Source organism: Lipotes vexillifer, unplaced genomic scaffold (assembly GCF_000442215.2).
Source record: "Lipotes vexillifer unplaced genomic scaffold, Lipotes_vexillifer_v1.1 scaffold412, whole genome shotgun sequence".
Classification (NCBI taxonomy): Eukaryota; Metazoa; Chordata; class Mammalia; order Artiodactyla; family Lipotidae; genus Lipotes; species Lipotes vexillifer.
The window spans coordinates 1,456,673-1,478,606 of record NW_006798464.1 but is presented as its reverse complement, the minus strand read 5'-3'; the positions used below and the strand labels follow the sequence as shown (position 1 = coordinate 1,478,606).

Sequence of the window (21,934 nt, the reverse complement as noted above, 5' to 3'; positions counted from 1 at the left end):
TGACAAATACCCACCTTCTAAAGGTAGAACCACCCCTGTCAAGTAACTTGACAAAAGTAAAAGAATATAAAGCTAGCTTCAGTGCTCAAAATGAACGATAGCCTTGGGCAGCTGTCACATTCTCCATCACTGCAGCAAGAGAGTCGATGCCCTAGGCTTTAACTCAGTATCCCCCACAAAGGTGAGGGGCAGCCTCACCTCTCAACAGCTATATACTAAGGGAAGACAGAACACATTGTTAAGGAAAGCGCACTGCAGTTAAGTGTTGGTAAATGTGGAGTACGTTACTAGGAGCTGAAGAGCATTGTGGGAAAAAATTACTTTCTTCCAGTGCCTCATACATGCTTTAGCAGCTCAATGTGGTAGAAAATAGGCAAAGGCAAAGAAAGGAGCATTGGCTAGCTCAGAGTAGACAGAAAGGTGGCAATTCAGCTCTGAGGGGTTAGTAAGACATATACTCCAGGAAGTAATCAGCACGCAGGCCAAGAACCTCATAGGCAGCACACAGCTGGGGCTCCCCTCCCCACGTGGTGGGGCCTCTATTCCTTGCAGCACATTGGAGGCCTTTAATGTCACAACTGGGGAGGGTGAAAGTTTTCTGTTGTGAAATAACATGATAAAAAAACTTTGCCTGACTTTAGATGGGGCTGAGAATCCAATTCAAGTCTGAACAAGTTAATCGGCAGGTTAGTCAGTCTGTTGGGAACTTAAGCCAGATATTTATTATTTCTGAAGTCCATATAAGGAATTCCTGCTTCCTTTGTTAAAAAAAGGTTTTATGATAGTACAGCTGAGATTATTGGTTAGTGTAGCCCTGTGCCCAGATGGGAATGAAGCCAGCAGATGACAGATCAGTCTGGAAAAGGGACATAGGACATGCAGGGGTTGCCATACAGACCTGAAGCCCAACAGTGGAGCTGTCAGAGAGGGATGGATCCTTCTAAGAACAAAGAATTGAGACAATTACCAAGATCTCCACCAAGAGAGCACCAGGGCAGTGATGAGAAGGTTCACCTCCTGCAGCCAGGGAATGGTATTTCTTAAGCAGAAGGATCCAGGTTAAATGTCTGCTTGCTGCTGCCATCTTTCTTCCTATACACCACCCTTAAACCACCCCCACCTCATGCCATGGTCAAGTCAGGAAAGGGATTCTCAGCCTCCAAAGAACTGTCCTAACTAATAGCCTGGGTGCCCTTGGGAAGATACCCACTCTGCCCCAACTGTGTGCTCCCCAGGGACTGGTAGATATTAGAAAAGGTGAATTACCGCAAACTCAGAATAGGTGCTGGCAACAGAATTAATGCTGAAGTTGCGTCGTGGGGGGGCCGAGGCAGGGTACCCACCGCTGAGGATGCTGCCATTGAGCTCCAGGTTCTCCTTGTTGGCTCCATGCTTGAGGCCACGGGGTGTTTTTTTCCCCGAACAGGTGGAAGTGGTGACTGGCTGTAGGGGAAAGAAAGATCGACCAATGTATCATCCTTATAATGACCACACACACAAATTATCAAAGGCTGATACCATCTTTATATTATTCGTGTGTCTGTAATCCTATACTTCTGGCTTTTTTTTTTTTTTTTTTGCGGTACGCGGGCCTCTCACTGTTGTGGCCTCTCCCGTTGCGGAGCACAGGCTCCGGACGCGCAGGCTCAGTGGCCATGGCTCACGGGCCCAGCCGCTCCGCGGTGTGTGTGATCTTCCCGGACCGGGGCACGAACTCGTGTCCCCTGCATCGGCAGGCGGACTCTCAACCACTGCGCCACCAGGGAAGCCCTGGCTTATTTTATTTTTAAAATTTTTATCTTTTGGCCACGCCGTGCGGCATGTGGGATCTTATTCCCCAGCCAGGGATCAAACCCACGTCCCCCGCATTGGAAGCATGGAGTCCCAACCACTGGACCACCAGGGAAGTCCCCACTTTTGGATTAAAAACATACAAATTCTTAATGATCTGCAGAACCCTTATCTTAAGCATAGTCTGTAAAATACCTGAAAGACTGAACACATTTTAGCACGCACTCCTCACTCCCTCCTTGGGTGAGAGTACCTATCTGCATCTAGTTGTCCAGTGTCACTGGGCTGGAACCTACATGCAAGGACCTCGCTCAGTAGCAACTGAAGACCAGGCTTTGAACTGAGCCTATGGAGACTCTTCAGTTTCCCAGTCACATCCCAGTGCTTCCCGTGATACCGGACTGAGCTCAAAATGACCATTCTCTTCTCTCATTTAGTTTTTGACAGATTAGCTAGCTTACATCTGTCAACTTTCAGCATCTCAATGATAACCGAATCCAGGGATCTTAGAAACTGAAACAAGTTAGGTGGGGCCCTGTATGGCTGAACCATACTGACTCCTTTTTGTCAGCTCCATCTTAGGCCTACAGTCCCATCCCCTCCCCTTCCTGCATGACTGAGCTTCAGCTTACAAGGAATGAGGCCAAGCCAGATAAGTTCCCTATCAACTTTGACCCTTGCCTTCATCTGATAAGAAAATGAAGAATGCCTTTTGCTGATGTAGATGATTAATGGTCTTGAGACCCTGGCAGGAGGAAAACCACCCAGTTTCTGTCACTACAGATGTGCTTCTCCCTAGTAGTCAGATTCTATTTTTAGCTTTGGCCCCCTTAAATCCCTCCGTATCTCTTTCGCACTTGAGTGCAGCTACAAATGCCTCTGGGTCACTGTCTGCCCGATCCTGCCTGTATGCAAGTTACCCACAATAAACTTCATAATTGCACTTTATGAAGCTGCCTGCTTTGTTTTTAGGCCTCAAAGTTCCTTCTCAGTCCAGAGGACAGTATTCAATCTCTCCACCTCCCAGCAGTCCCCGGAGTACATAGGTTGGGGCAGTGTCGGGGATGTGCTTGTACACAGAGCATACTAACCTTGCTGCCAGAAGGTGGAAGGCGAGACACAGGGGAGCGGCAGACTGTCCCCGAAAAGACAGGCCGAATGCTGCTGTTGGCCGTAGCATTGGACACAGTGGTAGTGTTCAGCTAAGGAGAAGAACAGAGATTACTGATGTGAGATGACGTGCTTAGCACCCCATCCCTACACTACAGAGTGAGGACGGGAAGCAGTCTAAGATAGTTTTCATGGTGAAGAGCTTTGAGGACACCTGTGAAAAGCGTTCAGTGTTCCATAAAATGGGACAACCATTTTGTTTCCAAAAGTTAAACAGACAACTATCATAAGACCCAGCCATATCATTCTTGGGTATTTACCCAAGAGAAATGAAAGCATATATCCATACAAAGACTTACATATAAATATTTATAGCAGCTTTATGTGTAGCAGCCAGAAAACTAGAATTAAGCCAAATATCCATCAACACAGGCAACTAGATAAGCAAACTGTGGTATACACGTCCGATGGAATACTGTTTAACAATAAAAAGGGGTAACCTACTGATACATGCAACAACAGATGAAAAAAAGTCAGACACAGAAGTATACATACTGTATGATTCTATTTAAATAAAATGTTAGAAAATGCAAACTAATCAACAGTAACAGAGCAAAGCAGCAGTTGCCAGGAGCTAGTGGGAAGTGGGTGGGGGGAGGGAAATGGGTGGTAGGGGGAAGCAAAGAGAAAACAGGGGCAAAAGGAAACTTTGGGTGTGATGGGTATGTTCATTGTCTTGATTGTGGTGAGGGTTTCACGGTGCATACATATATCACAGCTTATTAACGGGTACACTTTAAATATTATGTGTCTACTTCATTCAATAAAGCTGTAAGCTTTTTCTTTAATTGGAAAAACTCTAGGTGGATAAAAACCTTAAATGGGATAGCAAGACTATTCAAATACAAGACACAAACGAGGAAATACAACACAGGAAAACATCTGTGTGCCTCAGGTCCTGGGTAGGTTATTTGCAAGTACAAGCCATTAAGAAAATAGGTTGAAAACATTTTTACTATATTGATATTAAGAACTTTTTGTTCATCAACAAAACACCATAAAGAGTAAAAAGACAAGCTACAGGGACTTCCCTGGTGGCGCAGTGGTTAAGACTCTGAGCTACCAATGCAGGGGGCCTGGGTTCGATCCCTGGTCAGGGAACTAGATCCCACATGCATGCCACAACTAAGAGTTCACATGCCACAACTAAGGAGCCCACCTGCCATAACTAAGACCCAGCACAACCCAAAAAAAAAGACAAGCTACAGAAGACACACACAAATGCTGGGAAAAGCTATTGTAACACAACTGACAAGGAAATAGCATCCAGAACATACAAAGAATTCCTATAAAATTTGCAAGAAAGAAACAAATGTTCCAACAGAAAAACTGTCAAAAACTTCTCAGAATAGGAAATCCAGAAGGCTAATGAACATGGCAAAAGGTTCAACTTCATTAGTAATTAGGAAAATGCAAACTAAAATTTATGAGACATTACTTCACACCCATCAGATGGGCAAAAATTGTAAAGTCTGAAAATATCACATGTTGGCAAAGATTGGAGCCAGCGTAGCACTTAGGCACTACCACTGGAAGCGTAAATTGTTATAACTGCTTTGGTATCACAGACTGAATGATCAGTGCAGCCAGCACTTGAGAAATGTTTGAATGCAGCACTCTTGAGATCATGGGCTGTATCACTTAATCTTTGTGTTCTCAGCATCTAATAGAGAGATTCTCAAACTTTTAATGAAAACAAACCTTTCGGACTTCCTGGTGGCACAGTGGTTAAGGATCTGCCTGCCAATGCAGGGGACATGGGTTCAATCCCCTGGTCCGCGAAGATCCCACATGCCGCGGACCAACTAAGCCCGTGTGCCACAACTACTGAGCCCACGTGCCGCAGCTACTGAAGCCTGCACACCTAGAGCCCAACAAGAGAAGCCACCACAATGAGAAGCCCGCACACCACAATGAAGAGTAGCCCCTGCTCACCGCAACTAGAGAAAGCCCACGCGCAGCAACAAAGACTCAACACAACCAAAAAAAAAACCCAAACTTTTTTTCCCCAAACCTTTCTAGAATTTTATAACATGTTTTTAAAATTTCGTCACATTATTTTCCTAATAAAAAATTAACTACCTAATATCAAACAATAGGGAACTAGTTTAGTAAATGACACTATGTCAAAAGAATAGAATATATAGCTAAGAATGAGCATGTTATTTGAAGAAAGTGATGCTATGAAAAAAAAAAACACAAACAATACCAACTAGGGAAAAAGCAGAAATCAAAATTATATGTGATCTCTATTTTGTGAAAATACACTATTTTAAAAAGCTTTTTACAGAAGCAGGAAAAACACCAAATATTCTCATTGGTTCTCCTGGAGTTACATTACAGGTGATTTTTAAAACATTTTATGTGTTATAAAATATGAGTTGCAAGGGAAAAGGAAAATAATGCTCCACTTCATTTATTAAAGAAACGGTTTTAAAAAAACAAAGGAAGAAAGAAAGAAGGAAGGAAGGAAGAACTCCCTGATTTCCTGCTCTAGAGATTAAGGAGTATTAGGTATCCCACTTGCCAAGCATGAAAGTCTTCTTTCACATAGTGCCATGGTCACTTGTTGGAATTACAGAATGAACCTCTGAAGGTTCTCATCATTACAGAATGTTGGCAGCTGCTGGCTCCCGAGTTTAATCTGGGACTCATCAAAGCTGGCCACTCCTTGACTGTCACTGTCAAGTCCCTACTCAGGATTGAACTGCAGAATTGCACTCACACTGTCAAATGGACTCAACCTGGAAGGCTAGAAAAAGTCTTTCCCATCTCTGCAGGACAGAAGGCAAGAGATGGGCAGAGCCCTAGCCTCAAAAATGCCTCAGACATGGCAGTTCATGCAGCCTCGTGTTTATTACCTTGCGCACTTTGCCCGGCGTGCCAGGTGCCAGTCCTCGCCGCTTGTTGGGTGTTCGCGGAGTACTACCATAGAGCATCTCTGTCTCAGTTTGCTTCTTGTTCTTTAGTTGCTATGTGAAAGTCAGAAGCAAGAGTGACAAATCCCGGAAGGAGAACAGGTCTGGGATCGGGGCAGAGGCAGGGCCAGAAATCTAGTGCAAGTCTCTGCACCCAGAGCTAAAAAGAGCTGCCATGAGCTACTCCTTATTCAACCAACCTAGAGCCCTGGCAGAGACTCTGGGCTGCTCACTCATGCTATCTTCTCCTCCTCCCAAACTGGGTTCACTTACTCGTTCCTGCTTGGCTCTCTCTTTCTCCAGTCGGTGCATCTCCCACTGTTCTGTCACATACTCCATGAACTTCTGCCCATTCACCACAAATGCCTTTGAATGCTCCTGTTCCCACATTTCAATCCTTGCTTTCAACTCCTCTTCCAACTGAGACCAGAAACAAGGACATGTTAATTACTTCAAATTTTTGGTGTGAAGCCCAAAAGAAATGATTCTCCCAAAGAATGCCTCCTCCCTCCCCAGAGTATCATTAGCCTGACTTCAGGTAGCTGCACCCACGTGGGAACAGGTTGTAGCGGCCAGAAATCAGTCTTGGGATGGTTCATTCATAATACACATGAAGGTGGGAAAAGGCGAGAACCCAGAGCCTGACCACTACAGTTTTGGCGCCCGAAGTTGGAGGCAGCACTGGGGTAGACCAGCAACGTTAAATATGCAGTGTACGCTAGAGCGGCACTATCTGGGCTCCAATCTGGAATCTACCTCTTACTGGCTGTGAACAGGTAGGCAAGTTACTTGTCAGTGCCTCAGTTTCCTCATCTGTAAAAATGGAATTAATAATACCAACCTCTTAAGGATGTTGTGACAATTAAATGAATTAATAAATGGAAAGCACTTTGAAACAGTATATGGCACTTAATTCAATAAGTGTTAACTATTATTATTATTATTAAAATAGAGAATAGTAATGAAGTCCAAAGCACTTTCTCAAAAGGTTACCTTGTGTTATGGGCTGAATTACATCCCCTGCCAAATTCATATGCTGAAGTCTTAATCCCCAGTACCTCAGAATGTGGCTTTACTGGGACACAGAGGTAATTAAGTTAAAATGAGGTCATTAGGGTGGGTCCTAACGCAACACGACTGGTAGCCGAATAAGAAAATGTGGACACGGACACACACAGAAGGAAGGCCACGTGCAGACACAGGGAGAAGACTACTATCTGGAGCCAGGACAGAGGCCTCGGAAGAAAGTAGCCCTGCTGACACCTGGGTCTCAGACTTCGAGCCTCCAGAATTGTGAGAAAGTGAATTTCTGTTGTTTAAACCACCCAGTCTCTGATACTTTGTTATGGCAGCCCTAAAAAGCTAATAAAACTTGATATTCAGTTGCTTGTACTAGGTAGGCCCAGTATATACTTATTATCCTTTACCTAAGGAAAAACGATTCAAAGCAAGAGATATACAAAAAGTGAGGTATTCTGTAGCCAAGCACCAAAAACTCTTTCAGTAACAGTATTACCTTAGGGAGTGTTTTTTGGAGCTTGGCTCGCTGCTTTTCTTCTTTTAGAAGATTTCCTCCACGATTTGTAAATCGACTTGGATCTGAAGCTTTTCTCTGTGAAAAATACATTTTAATTAGAGTGAACCCCGGACAGTCAGACCAGTCACTTCTGCTAAGAATCCTCACTCTCATAAACAGATACATATTTTTAGGGAGACTTCAGAGTTTTGCATTCCCATCCACTTTTAGCAGTGAGAAATCGTGGCTTTCTAAGGCAGGGAGTGGGGTGTGAACACTCTGAGGCATATGCAAGATCATACACTGGGGTACAGGAAAACTAGCGTTTCCTTTTTAGTCTAAAAAGTAAGACAGGCTTTAATATTTAATGCATTTAAGGCTCCCTTCCTGGGTTCAGATGTCACCAACAGGAAATGGGGTATGCGGAAGGACAAGGGGGAGGTCTACACTCAGAGGGTTTGGTGGTGGTACCCCTACTTGCCCACTCACTTCCAGCATATTGAGACAATGCAGCTTAAATGTGCTCAGTTAAGGGGTTTATAGATAATCTGGTTTTTATTAAATTAACTCTCACAAAATGGACAAAAAATGTAAAATGTTAGGGTTCTTATTCTTTTTAACTTTTCTGTTTTTTGATATTCTACAGTGTATACAGTATATCAGAACAGTAATATAAGTGTATAATTTGTAAATATAAATTAGGTGAATACACTAAAAAACGGGACAGATAATCAGAAAAGTTTAGAAACAATCTTGACAATTTGGGGGCCAAACTGATAAATTCTATTTCCTTTCCAGACTGCTTGATTATAAGCAATAACTAAAAGGAATGGTAATTTCTTATTTTTTCTTAAATACTAGCATGTAAAAAAGGGTTGCTTATTTGGCTCTTTACTGTCTTTGTGTGTGTGTGTGTGTGTGTGTGTGTGTGTGTGCACGTTTTTTTTTTTTACACTGAAGTATAGTTGATTTCCAGTATAAGTCTCAGGTGTACAACACAGTGATTCACAATTTTTGAAGTTTATACTCCATTTATAGTTATTACAAAATATTATCTATATTCCATGCTGTACAATATATCCTCGTAGCTTATTTATTTTATACATAATAGTATGTACTTCTTAAACTCCTACCCCTTTATTGCCCCTCCCCCCTTCCCCCTCCCCTCTGGTAACCATTAGTCTGTTCTCTGTATCTGTGAGTCTGTTTCTTTTTTGTTATATTCACTAGTTTGTTTTATTTTCTAGATTCCACATATAAGTGGTATCATACAGTATTTGCCTTTCTCTGAGTTATTTCACTAAGCATAATACCCTATAGATCCATCCATGTTGTTGCAAAAGGCAAAATTTAATTCTTGTTTATGGCTGAGCTCTTTATTGACTTTTATTACTCCTCCTTCTTGCTTTCAACCAGAAGTAAGGAGTAACTGAGGACTAGAACACTTGCTCTTAAATAGCTGTGAGCTCTCACAGTTTTTTCCACTTCTGAGTCCTAGTTTCTTGCCTGGAAACTTGAAGGAGTTAAACTCCGGATTCTCTAAAGGCCTGTTCAAGCTCTAATAGGACCAGTATGAACCTGAGAATGAGTCTCCTTGAATTTTGTGCCCAAGGTGCCTCACTTGCCTCGTCCTAGTCCCAGTTCTGAGCTCTAAAATGCTCTAAGGGAATCGACTCGTGCTAAGTCTATCAAAACAAAAGGAATTCAGAGTACACAAATGTGCCCCAAATACCCAGGCAATTTTCTAAGATAATAATAAAAGTTGGAAGAGTACAGAATGTTAGTTGCCTGCCTCAACATCCATTTTTCTCTCCTTCCTTAGTAATAGAACCTGAATTTATCTGCGATAGTGATTCTCCCAGCCTCGCCAGTAGTTGGTGTGGCATTTAAGCAGAAGTGCTGTGAAGAGAGCCTGGGAAAACCTCTTAGAGGGGGTGGAGGGGCAATGCCTTCTGTGTTCCCTCCTCCACCACACTGCCTGAAACGTTATGGTGGGAGCTCTAGAACCACCCTGGACTGGAAGATAAGATCCACCCCTCAGTGGTAAAGGAGCTATGAGCTGGAGAAGCCTGGGACCCCCTGACTGTGGAATAGCCATACCTGCCTTGCACTGCCTACCTTTTGACTTCCTTTATGCAAGAAACTTCAACCTTATAGAAGGCATTAGTTTTGGGGTTTTCTCTTACATGTTTCTGCATATAAGCTTGACAAATACAGATGGGTTAGCAGTACTTTACAGACTTAATGATAAAGATGGTATTAGAAACCTGGCAAAGAGCAAAGGAAACAGGTCTCTGACTCTATACAGGGAACGCTTTCTTAACACTTCACTGTACTCTAAGGAAAACAGACAAAAACTAAGGCAGTACCTCGAACTCTAAGAAAAGCTTCCAGCTTTCTTCCCACTTCTGGACACCTCCAAAGAGTTCTTTGTGAACCTCATAGTAGTTTCTTAATTGCACAATCTCGGCATCATGGAGCTGGAGCAGATTTTCTGTATAGTCCTCTGCAATATATAGGCCCAGTAGTTTTAAAAAATCCCTCTAGTGTTTAGTATCCCAATTTACTAATCCCTCATCCCCCTAAAATGGAAACAGAATTTTCTTCCTTACAGTAAAAATGACACACGAGTAAGTGTATGTTGTGGATAATAAAAGCCAGGTTTGTCCCAATCAGCCTGGTGGGACTAGAGACTAAGGTATGGACTAAAAGGACTAAGATTCTCAAAACTCTGTCATCTCTTGCCTTGTCTTAGGTTTCTTTCATATTCTTCCTTTCCACCCTGCCCAGCAGAGGGCTGAGTCACAGAAAATGTCCAAAAATGTTGAATTTAGTAAAGACAGCTTCATCTTTATATTCAGTTCAGGTCAGACTAGAATTCCATTGGGCCTTGGGATCATACCTCATGGGCTCAAATGTGGGCTCTGCCATTTACCTATTGTGTGTCTCTGGGTTAAGTTGTTCAACATTTATGTGCCTCAGTGTCCTGATCTCTTGACATGAGAATTAAGTCAGATAATCCTGTTAAGAGTCTGACATTGCGTCTGGCACAGAGTAAGCTCCTGCTAAACTTGAGCTTCACAACTACATGCTACAGAGATATACTGCTTCAGAAACCAAGAGATCCCTTATTTCCCAATAGCATTTGCAAATGCTTATTTGAACAGGAATGGCAATTTATGCTGAATGGCCTGGAAAGGTAGCAATGTCTGTTCAGTAGAGGAAATACTTCCCAGTGAATGTCTGCACTTGTAAAAGACAAGTGAGCAGGCCACATGAAGAGCGACACTTCTGTACGAACCAGAATAGTAAGGGGCAAAAGCTAGTCTCTGCTCCTGGCTATAAAAACACTGGTCCCAGTACTGAGCCAGCTCCACTCGTATTGCCTCAATCACTTTCTTCATGTTTTGCATTTTCAGTTCTTCCAACCGATCCACTTCTAATTGCAGCTGAAACAAAGAGACCTGTTAAAAGTGCTTGTCATACTTATATATTCACATAGGTTTGCAAAATATTTTCCCCCTTTTTAATAAAATTACAATACAAAACCACAGAGCTAAGTCAACACTCTTTATAACGATGATATCATAGGAGCCAGAAATCTAAGAAACATACGCGAAAGATAAAAGATGAGCAGGCTACTGCCACTCTTTTCTGACGCTTGTCTTAAAAACAGGCTCACTCAAGGCAGAAGCTCATAAAGACATCAGACTTGATACCAAAATGCTGACCCAGCGCCCTTTGGGTTTCTTACCGCTTTCCGGACCTTGGCCTTTGACCCAGTCATAACTGTGGCCACAGCTTCTCTCTCTTCTGCAGGTATTTGCAACCTATCCCAGAGTTCTCGTATCTGAGCACGCAGCCCCTCACACACTGCTTCGTTTTGTGATTTTCGCATTTCCAGCTGTAGCAAGGAAAGCCAGTGGTTATAGCAAAGACAGCAGCACAGAGAAAACTGGCCCTCTGGCCTCCTACAGAGACACATCTGTACCCACATGGAGAAGAAGCACTTTTACAAGACTGTGAAGAGGTGTGTTTTCATGACTTCTGAAAACAAACTGTAAGGTTGTCATTATGGTAGGATCTCAGACCCCAAAAATTAGGATTCAAATTTTTAATTAAAAAAAATTTGGGGGGGCTTCCCTGGTGGCGCAGTGGTTGAGAGTCCACCTGCCGATGCAGGGGACACGAGTTCGTGCCCTGGTCCGGGAAGACCACACATGCCGCGGAGCGGCTGGGCCCATGAGCCATGGCCGCTGAGCCTGCACGTCTGGAGCCTGTGCTCCGCAATGGGAGAGGCCACAACAGTGAGAGGCCCGCGTACAGCAAAAAAAAAAAAAAAAAAAAGAATTTTTTTTCAATTAAACACTAAGCTAATTCAAATGACTATTATTATTTCATCCAAAACCTCAATTTCAGGGGATTTCGCTCATGGTCCAGTGGGTAAGACTCCCTGCTCCCAATGTAGGGGGCCAGGGTTCGATCCCTGGTCAGGGAACTAGATCCCGCATGCATGCCGCAACTAAAAGTCCGCATGCTGCAACTAAGGAATCCACAGGCTGCAACTAAAAAAGATGCTGCGTGCCACAACAAAGACCCAGCACAGCCTAAATGAATGAATGAATAAATAAACATTAAAAAAAAAACCTCAATTTCACATTCTCAGAGCTATATATAAATTAAGGTTTTTGTTTAAAAAAAATCAAGGTTGTGTTTCAAATAATACTATTATCTTTTTTTTTTTTTTGGCTGCATTGGGTCTTCATTGCTGCATGCAGGCTTTCTCTAGTTGCGGCTAGAGGGAGCTACTCTTCATTGCAGTGCGAGGGCTTCTCATTGTGGTGGCTTCTCTTGTTGCGGAGCACAGTCTCTAGGCGCGCAGGCTCAGTAGTTGTGGCACACAGGCTCAGTAGTTGTGGCCGGCAGGCTCTAGAGTGCAGGCTCAGTACTTGTGGCACATGGGCTCAGTTGCTCTGCGGTACGTAGGATCTTCCCGGACCAGGGATTGAACCCGTGTCCCCAGCACTGGCAGGTGGATTCCTAACCACTAGGCAACCAGGGAAGCCCTATCTCATTATCTTAAAGGAAAAAACTGCAGTTTTCTCAGATTGCTGGATACTATGGAGATCCCAGGCCATAATTTGAGTAGACATTACCTGCCGTAGCAACTTCTGTAGTGTTGCAATATTTTCCAAAGATAAACAAAAGGCATCTTCATCTTCACAGACCACATCTCTTTCAAAGCTTGTGTCTGGTGTGTGTTCTAATTCTTCCATACACAGTATGATCTGTCTCTTTATGTTGACGAACTCCTCATGCCTAGATGCCTATTAAAAAAAAAAAAAAAAGATTACAAGATACCTAGAGGAAAGTCAAATGACTTTTAGGAACTATGAATGTAAGCACACCTTTGTTTCCCTCAAAGTTGCCACGTGTTGTCTAAACTGGCTCAGCTCTTCTAAGCTGGGAACTGAGGTGCTGTCAATGTCATAGTGGGGCGTGCAAAGAATTTCACACAGTTCTTGATCTTGTTCTTGAAGTAGTTTCAGTTCTTGTTTTCTCTCCTTTTTCTGTTTTCTCATCAGTTCTACCTGAGTGCGCAAATCCTTCTCTAGCTGCAAGATGGTCGTCTCTCCTTCTTCCTGTATGAGACAATGTACTATTGTGTTAAGGTTCCAAGCGGATTTCTTCAAAGGAAGAGAAGACAACGAAAGAGGACTAGGATGACAGACTTTTAGTTAAACTTACAAATAAATCAACTTACAGCTAACAGAATATGGCACAAAGAGGGTCCCCTAACAAAGGTCCCCAGTGAGGAAAGGTACCAGGGCACTTTTACAAGAGGTAAAAATTGGTTGAAAAGCTTATTTTGAATTAGCTATAGGGTAGTATATTTAGCTCCTAGCTAAATGTTTATCCCAATAATCCTAAACATCACTCAACCAATAAAAATCAATTTAGTACTCCTTGCTCTACTCCTAACTGATAAGCAGGAGAAAAAACAAGTGGCAGTTATATGTCCTATAAATTTTATTCAGCATTGGTGAACTAAGAACTGTCATATAATTTAAGGGAGATGTACCACTGTATATCTAACTTCTCACCCAATTTCATATTGAAAATTTAAAAAAAAAAGACTAAAGAAAGAAACTATTTGTCCAAAATCAATGATATTTATGCCATTTGTGTTGATTTCAGGAAACTCTACTGATGTCACAGTCTGCCTGACTGTTCTTGGCTACCAGAAGTGAATTAGCCTTAACCCTTTAGAGACAGTCTCCTCCTCCTAGGCTGACTCCACTGAGATACCCAGGCAGTTCTTTCTGTAACAGGGAGAGGAACCTGAGACCTTATTGGTACCACATTAGCCACTGTGTGCTGTCCTTGCACCCACATCTATTCTAATTACCTTCCCAATCTCCACGTTTGTCTTCATTTTTATGATCCCAACACTGTTTTTACCAGTTCTAACCAGGGATATGTTTTGGGGTCCCTCTGTCATTCATGTCATGCTTGCTGGTGTCCTCATTTAAGTCCGATTTGTGCTGGACCACAGGACAGCAACCTCTCAGCAAGGTACACAGATAAACATGGCATGCCCTGAATTTGACTACGCTCTCTTGATATTCCAACTGTGGAGACATCTCTTCTCAAGTGGCCATTCTGGCTCGTTCAGTGATGTGTAGCTTTCGGGTATGAAAAAATCCACAGAGGCAGGTTTTTGGGTAACTTTTCCTTATATCACTAGTCACGTTTTGTATCCTAAGTAGTTCTCTTCATTTTCTTTCAAAGAAAGAATGGAATGATATCATCTATGCCTAGCTCAGAGTTTAAAAAAATTTTTGTGTCCTACAAATTGATAGTAAGAGGCTTGTTTTTGATTAAAACATTGCAACACTTAGCTGCTTCACCTCTCAACAGGGCAACTCTTCACGTAAGTGAAAACTGCTTTGCTGGAACCAAGTAACTAGGCAGCACATTTTTCCCATTTCTCATGTCCAGTATCAGCCCTACAAGGAAACTTTCCACCTGTAGCCCCAAATCAAAGTTCTTCCCTAAATCTCAGACCCAAGCAGGATGCCCTGACACCCTGCCACATACCTGAAATGGCTCGACATGTAGCTCACTGCACAGAGTGTTCAGCTCTTTTTGGCAGATGGCTATGCTTTTGATGAGCCTTTCCTTCAGGCTTTCCTCTTCAGCAATCATCATATCCAGGAGGTCCTACGAGAGATGAAACAGTCCCATAAAAGTTTCGGGTGTTTTCCCCATTGGCCTCAAACAACAAATAACACCAAAACCCTCATAATTTCAAATTTTAAAGGAAGGACTTAAACAAAACCAGGACTTCCCTGGCAGTCCAGTGGTTAAGATTCTGCGCTCCCAATGCAGGGGGCACAGGTTCAATCCCTGGTTGGGGAACTAGGATCCTATATGCTGCACGGCGTGGCCAAAACAAGCAAACAAACAAACAAAAAACCAGGAGGAGCCTGTGACATCCTAGTGTCACTTCTATATGCTATCTTAGATGAGACACCAATATCCTTACCCCTGTCCCACTACAAAGAGATCAGTATTACTCAACTCACCTTGATATGCTTCTTTACAACCTCAGTTCTTTGTAACCGCTGGTCCTCTGGAATCCCAATCAATTCCCATATTTCCCGAAGGTGATTCAGGGCTTTCTGGAGACATACTATGGACTCCTCTGCCAGCACCTCACTAAAAAGCAAAAGAGAAGTCAGCTACATGAGCCACTGCCTCCAGACTAAAAGCAGTATCTACAGAAACTAAACAAACTAGTTTCGCAGTGGGCTCAAGGCTAAAACAAATTGAAAACAAGCATTCAGCTTAACTCATCTTGAACACTCCCCTATCCTCCCGCCTCCAAACACCACAACACTGGCAAAGCAAAATCCAGTATCATATCAATTCAGTGTGGAAATTCAATCTTCTGAATAATACTCAGAATCTGGACTTTGATCAGTGATTCTACCTATGGCAGTACAATACAGAATTTTAAATGCTTTTATTAAAGAAAAAACAAACAAAAATGTCAGCTCCTATAAAATAGCTGGCAATTTATTGCGATTTTGTTACTCATTTTTTTCCCTTCCTGTTTTTCTAAGCTATAATTGACATATATAGCACTGTATAAGTTTAAGGTGTACAGCATAATGATTTGATTTACATACATCATGAAGTAATTATCACAATAAGTTTAGTAAACATCCATCATCTCATATAGGTACAAAATTAAAGAAATAGAAAAAAATTTTTTTTGCCTTGTGATGAGAACTCATAGGGTTTACTCTCTTAACAACTTTCATAAATAACATACAGTGGTGCTGGGACTTCCCTGGTGGTCCAGTGGATAAGGCTCAGCGCTCCCAGTGCAGGGGGCCCACGTTTGATCCCTGGTCAGGGAACTAGATCCCAAGTGCATGTCGCAGGTAGGAGTCCACATGCTGCAACTAAAGATCCTGCATGCCTCAAGAAGACCCGGCGCAGCCATCCATAAATAAATAAATAAGTATTTTTAAAAATACAGTGGTGCTAATTATATTTATCATGTTCTATATTACATCCCTAGTACTTATTTATCTTAAAACTGATTCCTTATAACCTTTTGACTGCCCTCATCCAATTCCCCACCCCCAGCCTCTACCTAAGACTCTAATCTCTTTTTCTATGAGTTTGTTTTTGAAATATAATTGACCTATAACAGCTAGTTCCTGTTACAGAACACAGTGATTTGATATTTCTGTACATTTCAAACTGATCACAATAAGTCTAGCTATGATATGTCACCATACAAAGATATTACACAGTTATTACTATATTCCCCACGCTGTACATTTCATACCTGTGATGCATTTATTTTGCAACTGGAAGTTTGTATTTCTTAATCTGCCTCAGCTATTTCTTTCCTCCCCCTACCCCCCCACCCCTCTTGGCAAATTCCTGTTTGTTCTCTGTATCTATAACTGTGTTTACATTTTATTATGTTTGTTCATTTGTTTATCTTTTTAAATTCCACATATAAGTGAAATTACATGGTATTTGTCTATCTCTGACTTATTTCACTTAGCATAATGTCCTGTAAGTCCATCCATGTTGTCACAAATGGCAAGAATTCATTCTTTTTTATGGCTGAGTAATATTCCAGTGTGTGTGTGCATGCGCGCACACACATACATACACACACAAACATACACACACATTCTTTATCCATTCATCTACTGATGGGCACTTAGGTTGCTTCCATATCTTGGATGCTGCAATGAACATAGAGGTGCACATATCTTTTCGAATTAAGTGTTTCATTTTCTTTGGATAAATGCTCAGGAGTGGAAATGATAGATCATATGGTAGTTCTATTTCTAAATTTTTTTTTTTTTTTTTTTTTGCGGTATGTGGGCCTCTCCCTGTTGTGGTCTCTCCCGTTGCGGAGCACAGGCTCTGGACGCATAGGCTCAGCGGCCATGGCTCATGGGCCCAGCTGCTCCGCAGCATGTGGGATCTTCCCGGACTAGGGCACGAACCCATGTCCCCTGCGTCAGCAGGCGGACTCTCAACCACTGTGCCACCAGGGAAGCCCCTATTTCTAATTTTTTGAGGAATCTCCATACTGTTTTCCATAGTGCCTACTCCAATTTATATCCCCACCAACAGTGCACAAGCATTCCCTTTTCTCCACATCCTCACCAATACGCGTTATCTGTTGTCTTTAATAATAGTCATTCTGACAGTTGTGAGGTGATTATCTCATCGTGGTTTTGATTTGCATTTCCATTTTGATTAGTGATGTTAAGCATCTTTTCATGTGCCTGTTGACTATCTGTATGTCTTCCTTGGAAAAATGTCTATTCAGATCCTCTGCCCATTTTTTAATCAGGTTGCTTGTTCTTCTCAATGTTGAGTTGTGTTAAGTTCTCTGTATATTTTGGAATATTAACCCCTTCTCAGATATTTTCAAATATCTTCTCCCATTCAGTAGGTGGCCTTGTTGTTCTTAAATTACAACTATTAATTTACAGAATGACTAAAAGTTAAAAAATAATCAGGTGTTGGTGAGTATACAGAAAAGCCAGAACTTGCGTATACTACTGCTTGGAGTGTGAATTGGTACAACCACTTTGAAAACTGTTGGCAGTATCTGCTAAAGCTGAACCCAGCAGTTCCATGTCTACATATGTAGAAATGCACAAATATGTACCAAAGATGTGTACCAGAATGATCAAAGCAGCACTACTCATAATATCATAAAGGTAGAAACAACCTAGATGTCCATCAACAGAATAGAGAAACAGTACATTCCTACAATGGAATAATATAGTAATGAATAAAAAACATGGGTGAATCTCAGAAACATCATGTTGAACTATGCTAAATGAAAGAGGTCAAATGCAAAAAGACTACATACTATATGATTCTACCTTATGAAATTTTAGAAAAGGCAAAACTATAGTGAAAGAAAGCAAATGAGCTGCCTGGAATCGGGGCAGGGGATCAACTGCAAAGGGGCATAAGGCAACTATTTTTAGGGTGACAGAATGGTTCTAGATCTTAATGGTGATGGTGATTACATAACTATACACAGTGACCAAAATTCAAACTGTACATGTAAAATGAGTCAATTTTACTGTATGTAAATTATACCTCAAATCTTAAAGAAAAAAAAAAGGGGGGGAGGTAAAAGAAACAACTGAGATGGAAAAAACAGAACAAAAAGTTGGGGAAGAAAAGGAAAAACAGCCAGATAAGCAAGCATCTATCACTACGTGATTCCAATTATACAAAGTTCAAAAACAGGCAGAACTAAGCTTTGGTTTGAGAAGTCAGGATAGTGGTTGCCATTGTCCTGGGAAGTGGTGACTTTTGGAGGGCACAAGGAGGGGTGGTTACACAGTGTTTGCTGACTTTATGAAAATCCATCAAGTTTGCACTCGATCTGTGTGCATTTCTGAATATATGTTATACTTCAATTACAAAAAGTTTATTTAAAAATTATTCACTGTTTATCTGAAGCACAAATTTAACTGTGTACCTTGTGTTTTATCTTTCAAAAAAAACTTTAGTTTTCTTTTTTTTTTTTTTTGGCCTCACCGCACTACTTGTGAGATCTTAGCTCCCTGACCAGGGATGGAACCTGCGCCCTCAGCAATGAAAGCGCAGTCTTAACCACTGCCCGCCAGGGAATTCTCAAAAAACCTTTACTTTAAAAAGTCTGCTTAGTCTGCTTCACACAGCATTTAAATAACAGATATTTTCTCTCCTTTCTTGGTACATCTGGATAACAAAGAGACCACTGTGGCACCAGAGAAACTAAACTCTGGATGTGCTTTTCTATCAGTCAGCCAGGAGGCCTCCAACAAGTCACTGAAGCTCTTTGTGTGCAAATGATGAGGATAGAGGCTCTCACTGGCCCCCTCTCTGTCGCAGCATATTCAGGGGTTCTGAATCACCAGCCTAGATCTCCAAGAACATCAGTTTCTCCATAGGCTTTTTTTCTTTTCTGCTCACTCCTTCCTTCCTTCCTTCCTTCTTTCCTTCTTTCCTTCTCTCTCTCCCTCTCCCTCCCTCCCTCCCTCTCTCTATTTTATGTTATTTTTGGCTGCGTTGGGTCTTCATTGCTGCGCTGGCTTTCTCTAGTTGCGGAGAGCGGGGGCTACTCTTCGTTGTGATGTGCAGGCTTCTCATTGCAGTGGCTTCTCTTGTTGTGGAGCACAGGCTCTAGGGTGCACGGTTTTCAGTAGTTGTGGCACGTGGACTCAGTAGTGTGGTGCATGGGCTTAGCTGCTCCACAGCATGTGGGATCCTCCCGGACTAGGGCTCGAACCAATGTCCGCTGCATTGGCAGACGGATTCCCAACGTTGCACCACCAGGGAAGTCCTCCTTAGGTTTTAATATATTCACATCCAAGACATTTCTCTAGCCAAGAAATCCCAATTCAAAGGTTGCCTGTCCTAGTTCAAGAAAAGCTTCTGCACAAATACCAGCTGCCTATACCAAATGGCCAATTATCAATACCCACATAATGAAGAGTGTTTAAAAGAATTTACAGGGACTTCCCTAGTGGTCCAGTGGGTAAGACTTGGCACTCCCAGTGCAGGGAGCCCAGGTTTGATCCCTGGTCAGGGAACTAGATCCCACGTGCATACCGCAACTAAGACCCCGGTACAGCCAAAAATAATAATTAAAAAAAAACAAAACAGAATTTACTGTACTCCATTTTAGAAATGTTAACAGGTATCAAGGTATTTAATATAATCTCAATTAACTCAAGTTTAACTAAAGTGCTTCCTCAGACAAATAATCCCTTTGCACTTCACTTTTAAGACAAAAGAACGCACAAGTCAAAATCCTAATTTTAGCATTTTATGTAAAATAACCTATACAAGAGGGACTTCCCTGGTGGCGCAGTGGTTAAGACTCTGTGCTCCCAATGCAGGGGGCCCAGGTTGAATCCCTGGTCGGGGAACTAGATCCCACATGCATGCCACAACTAAGAGTTCGCATGCCACAACTAAGGAGCCCACCTGCTGCAACTAAGGAGCCAGTGAGCCACAACTAAGAAGCCAGCGAGCCACGACTAAGGAGCCCACGTGCCACAACTAAGACCCAGTGCAACCAAATAAATAAACATCTTTTTAAAAATTAAAACATAAAATAAAATAAAATAAAATAACCTACAAGAGGACTTCCCTGGCAGTCCAGTGGTTAAGACTCCGTGCTCCCAATGCAGGGGGCCCAGGTTGAATCCCTGGTCAGGGAACTAGATCCCACATGCATGCCACAACTAAGAGTTCTCATGCCACAACTAAGGAGCCCACGTGCCACAACTAAGGAGCCCACCTGCCGCAACTAAGGAGCCAGCAAGCCACAACTAAGGAACCCGTATGCCACAACTAAGACAGTGCAAACAACCCAAATGGCCATCAACTAATGAACAGGTAAATATGATACACCTATACAATGGAATAATATTTGACAATAAACCTTGAAAACATGCCAAGTGAAAGAAGCCAGTCACAAAAGAGAACATATCATGATTCCATTTATGTGAAATATCCAGAATAGGCAAATCTATAGAGAAAGAAGTGGATTAGCAGTTGCCTAGGGCTGGGATTCAGGGGAGGGAGGTGGGTGGGAAAAGGGGACAGAACGCTTTTAAACGGATGATAAAAATGTTAACTGACTGCAGTGATAGTTGCACAGCTCTGTATATACTAAAAATAATTAAATTGTGACATGTTAAATAGGTGAATTGTATAGTATGAGGATTATATCTCAATAAAGCTGTTATTTTAAAAAATCTGGCACATAATAGGAAGCTGTGAAATTTGTGACTTACTTGAAAAACAGATATGATTGCTAACTCATTTAGTCAAATTACTTCTACAAAATAAAATGACATGAAATTGGGATAAAATTCATAGATCTCAAATTCAATTAAAACCAAAACAAACACCTATACAGCAGATGGACTGCTAAACTCCAGCAGATGGGCCTAAACACAATTTGTTATAATGAAAAAGTTAACCCTCCCTTGGAGCTGATTACTTTAACAAGGTTTTGGAATTACCAAATATTCTAGAAGCAGGTCTCATGACAGTATAATTTTCTCTTTTTTTTGAATGTTATTTATTTTTATACAGCAGTTATTAGTTATCTATCTTATTAGTTATCTGTTTGATACATATTAGTGTATACATGTCAATCCCAATCTCCCAATTCATCCCACCACCCCACCCCACCTCCGCCGCTTTCCCCCCTTGGTGTCCATACGTTTGTTCTCTACATCTGTGTCTCTATTTCTGCCCTGCAAACCGGTTCATCTGTACCATTTTTCTAGGTTCCATATATATGCATTAATATATAATATTTGTTTTTCTCTTTCTGACTTACTTCACTCTGTATGACAGTCTCTAGATACATCCACGTCTCTACAAATGACCCAATTTCGTTCCTTTTTATGGCTGAGTAATATTCCATTGTATATATGTACCACATCTTCTTTATCCATTCATCTGTCGATGGGCATTTAGGTTGCTTCCATGACCTGGCTATTTTAAATAGTACTGCAATGAACATTGGGGTGCATGTTTCTTTCTGAATTATGGTTTTCTCTGGGTGTATGCCCAGTAGTGGGATTGCTGGGTCATATGGTAATTCTATTTTTAGTTTTTTAAGGAACCTCGATACTGCTCTCCATAGTGGCTGCATCAATTTACATTCCCACCAACAGTGCAAGAGGGTTCCCTTTTCTCCACACCCTCTCCAGCATTTGTTGTTTGTAGATTTTCTGATGCCCATTCTAACTGGTGTGAGGTGATACCTCATTGTAGTTTTGATTTGCATTTCTCTAATAATTAGTGATGTTGAGCAGCTTTTCATGTGCTTCTTGGCCATCTGTATGTCTTCTTTGGAGAAATGTCTATTTAGGTCTTCTGCCCATTTTTGGATTGGGTTGTTTGTTTCTTTAATATTGAGCTGCATGAGCTGTTTATATATTTTGGAGATTAATCCTTTGTC

At 41.8% G+C, this 21,934-nt stretch overlaps 1 protein-coding gene across 3 annotated transcripts in view; it reads right to left on the bottom strand.

The window, feature by feature from the left end:
- PRC1 (protein regulator of cytokinesis 1) overlaps positions 1–21,934 on the bottom strand; it is a 29,063-nt gene that overhangs the window by 1,817 nt on the left and 5,312 nt on the right. The window contains exons 2-14 of one of the 3 annotated variants that reach the window (XM_007470539.1): positions 14,985–15,117; positions 14,497–14,619; positions 12,804–13,037; positions 12,552–12,722; positions 11,150–11,299; positions 10,697–10,844; positions 9,765–9,901; positions 7,396–7,491; positions 6,153–6,299; positions 5,823–5,933; positions 2,883–2,993; positions 1,267–1,443; positions 899–940 (exon numbers count right to left, since the gene is read on the bottom strand). In XM_007470539.1, coding sequence (XP_007470601.1) covers positions 899–940; positions 1,267–1,443; positions 2,883–2,993; positions 5,823–5,933; positions 6,153–6,299; positions 7,396–7,491; positions 9,765–9,901; positions 10,697–10,844; positions 11,150–11,299; positions 12,552–12,722; positions 12,804–13,037; positions 14,497–14,619; positions 14,985–15,117 — 1,780 coding nt within the window. The remainder of the gene's footprint in view (positions 1–898; positions 941–1,266; positions 1,444–2,882; positions 2,994–5,822; positions 5,934–6,152; positions 6,300–7,395; positions 7,492–9,764; positions 9,902–10,696; positions 10,845–11,149; positions 11,300–12,551; positions 12,723–12,803; positions 13,038–14,496; positions 14,620–14,984; positions 15,118–21,934) is intronic. The other 2 variants (XM_007470540.1, XM_007470541.1) reach the window with 2 other exon arrangements.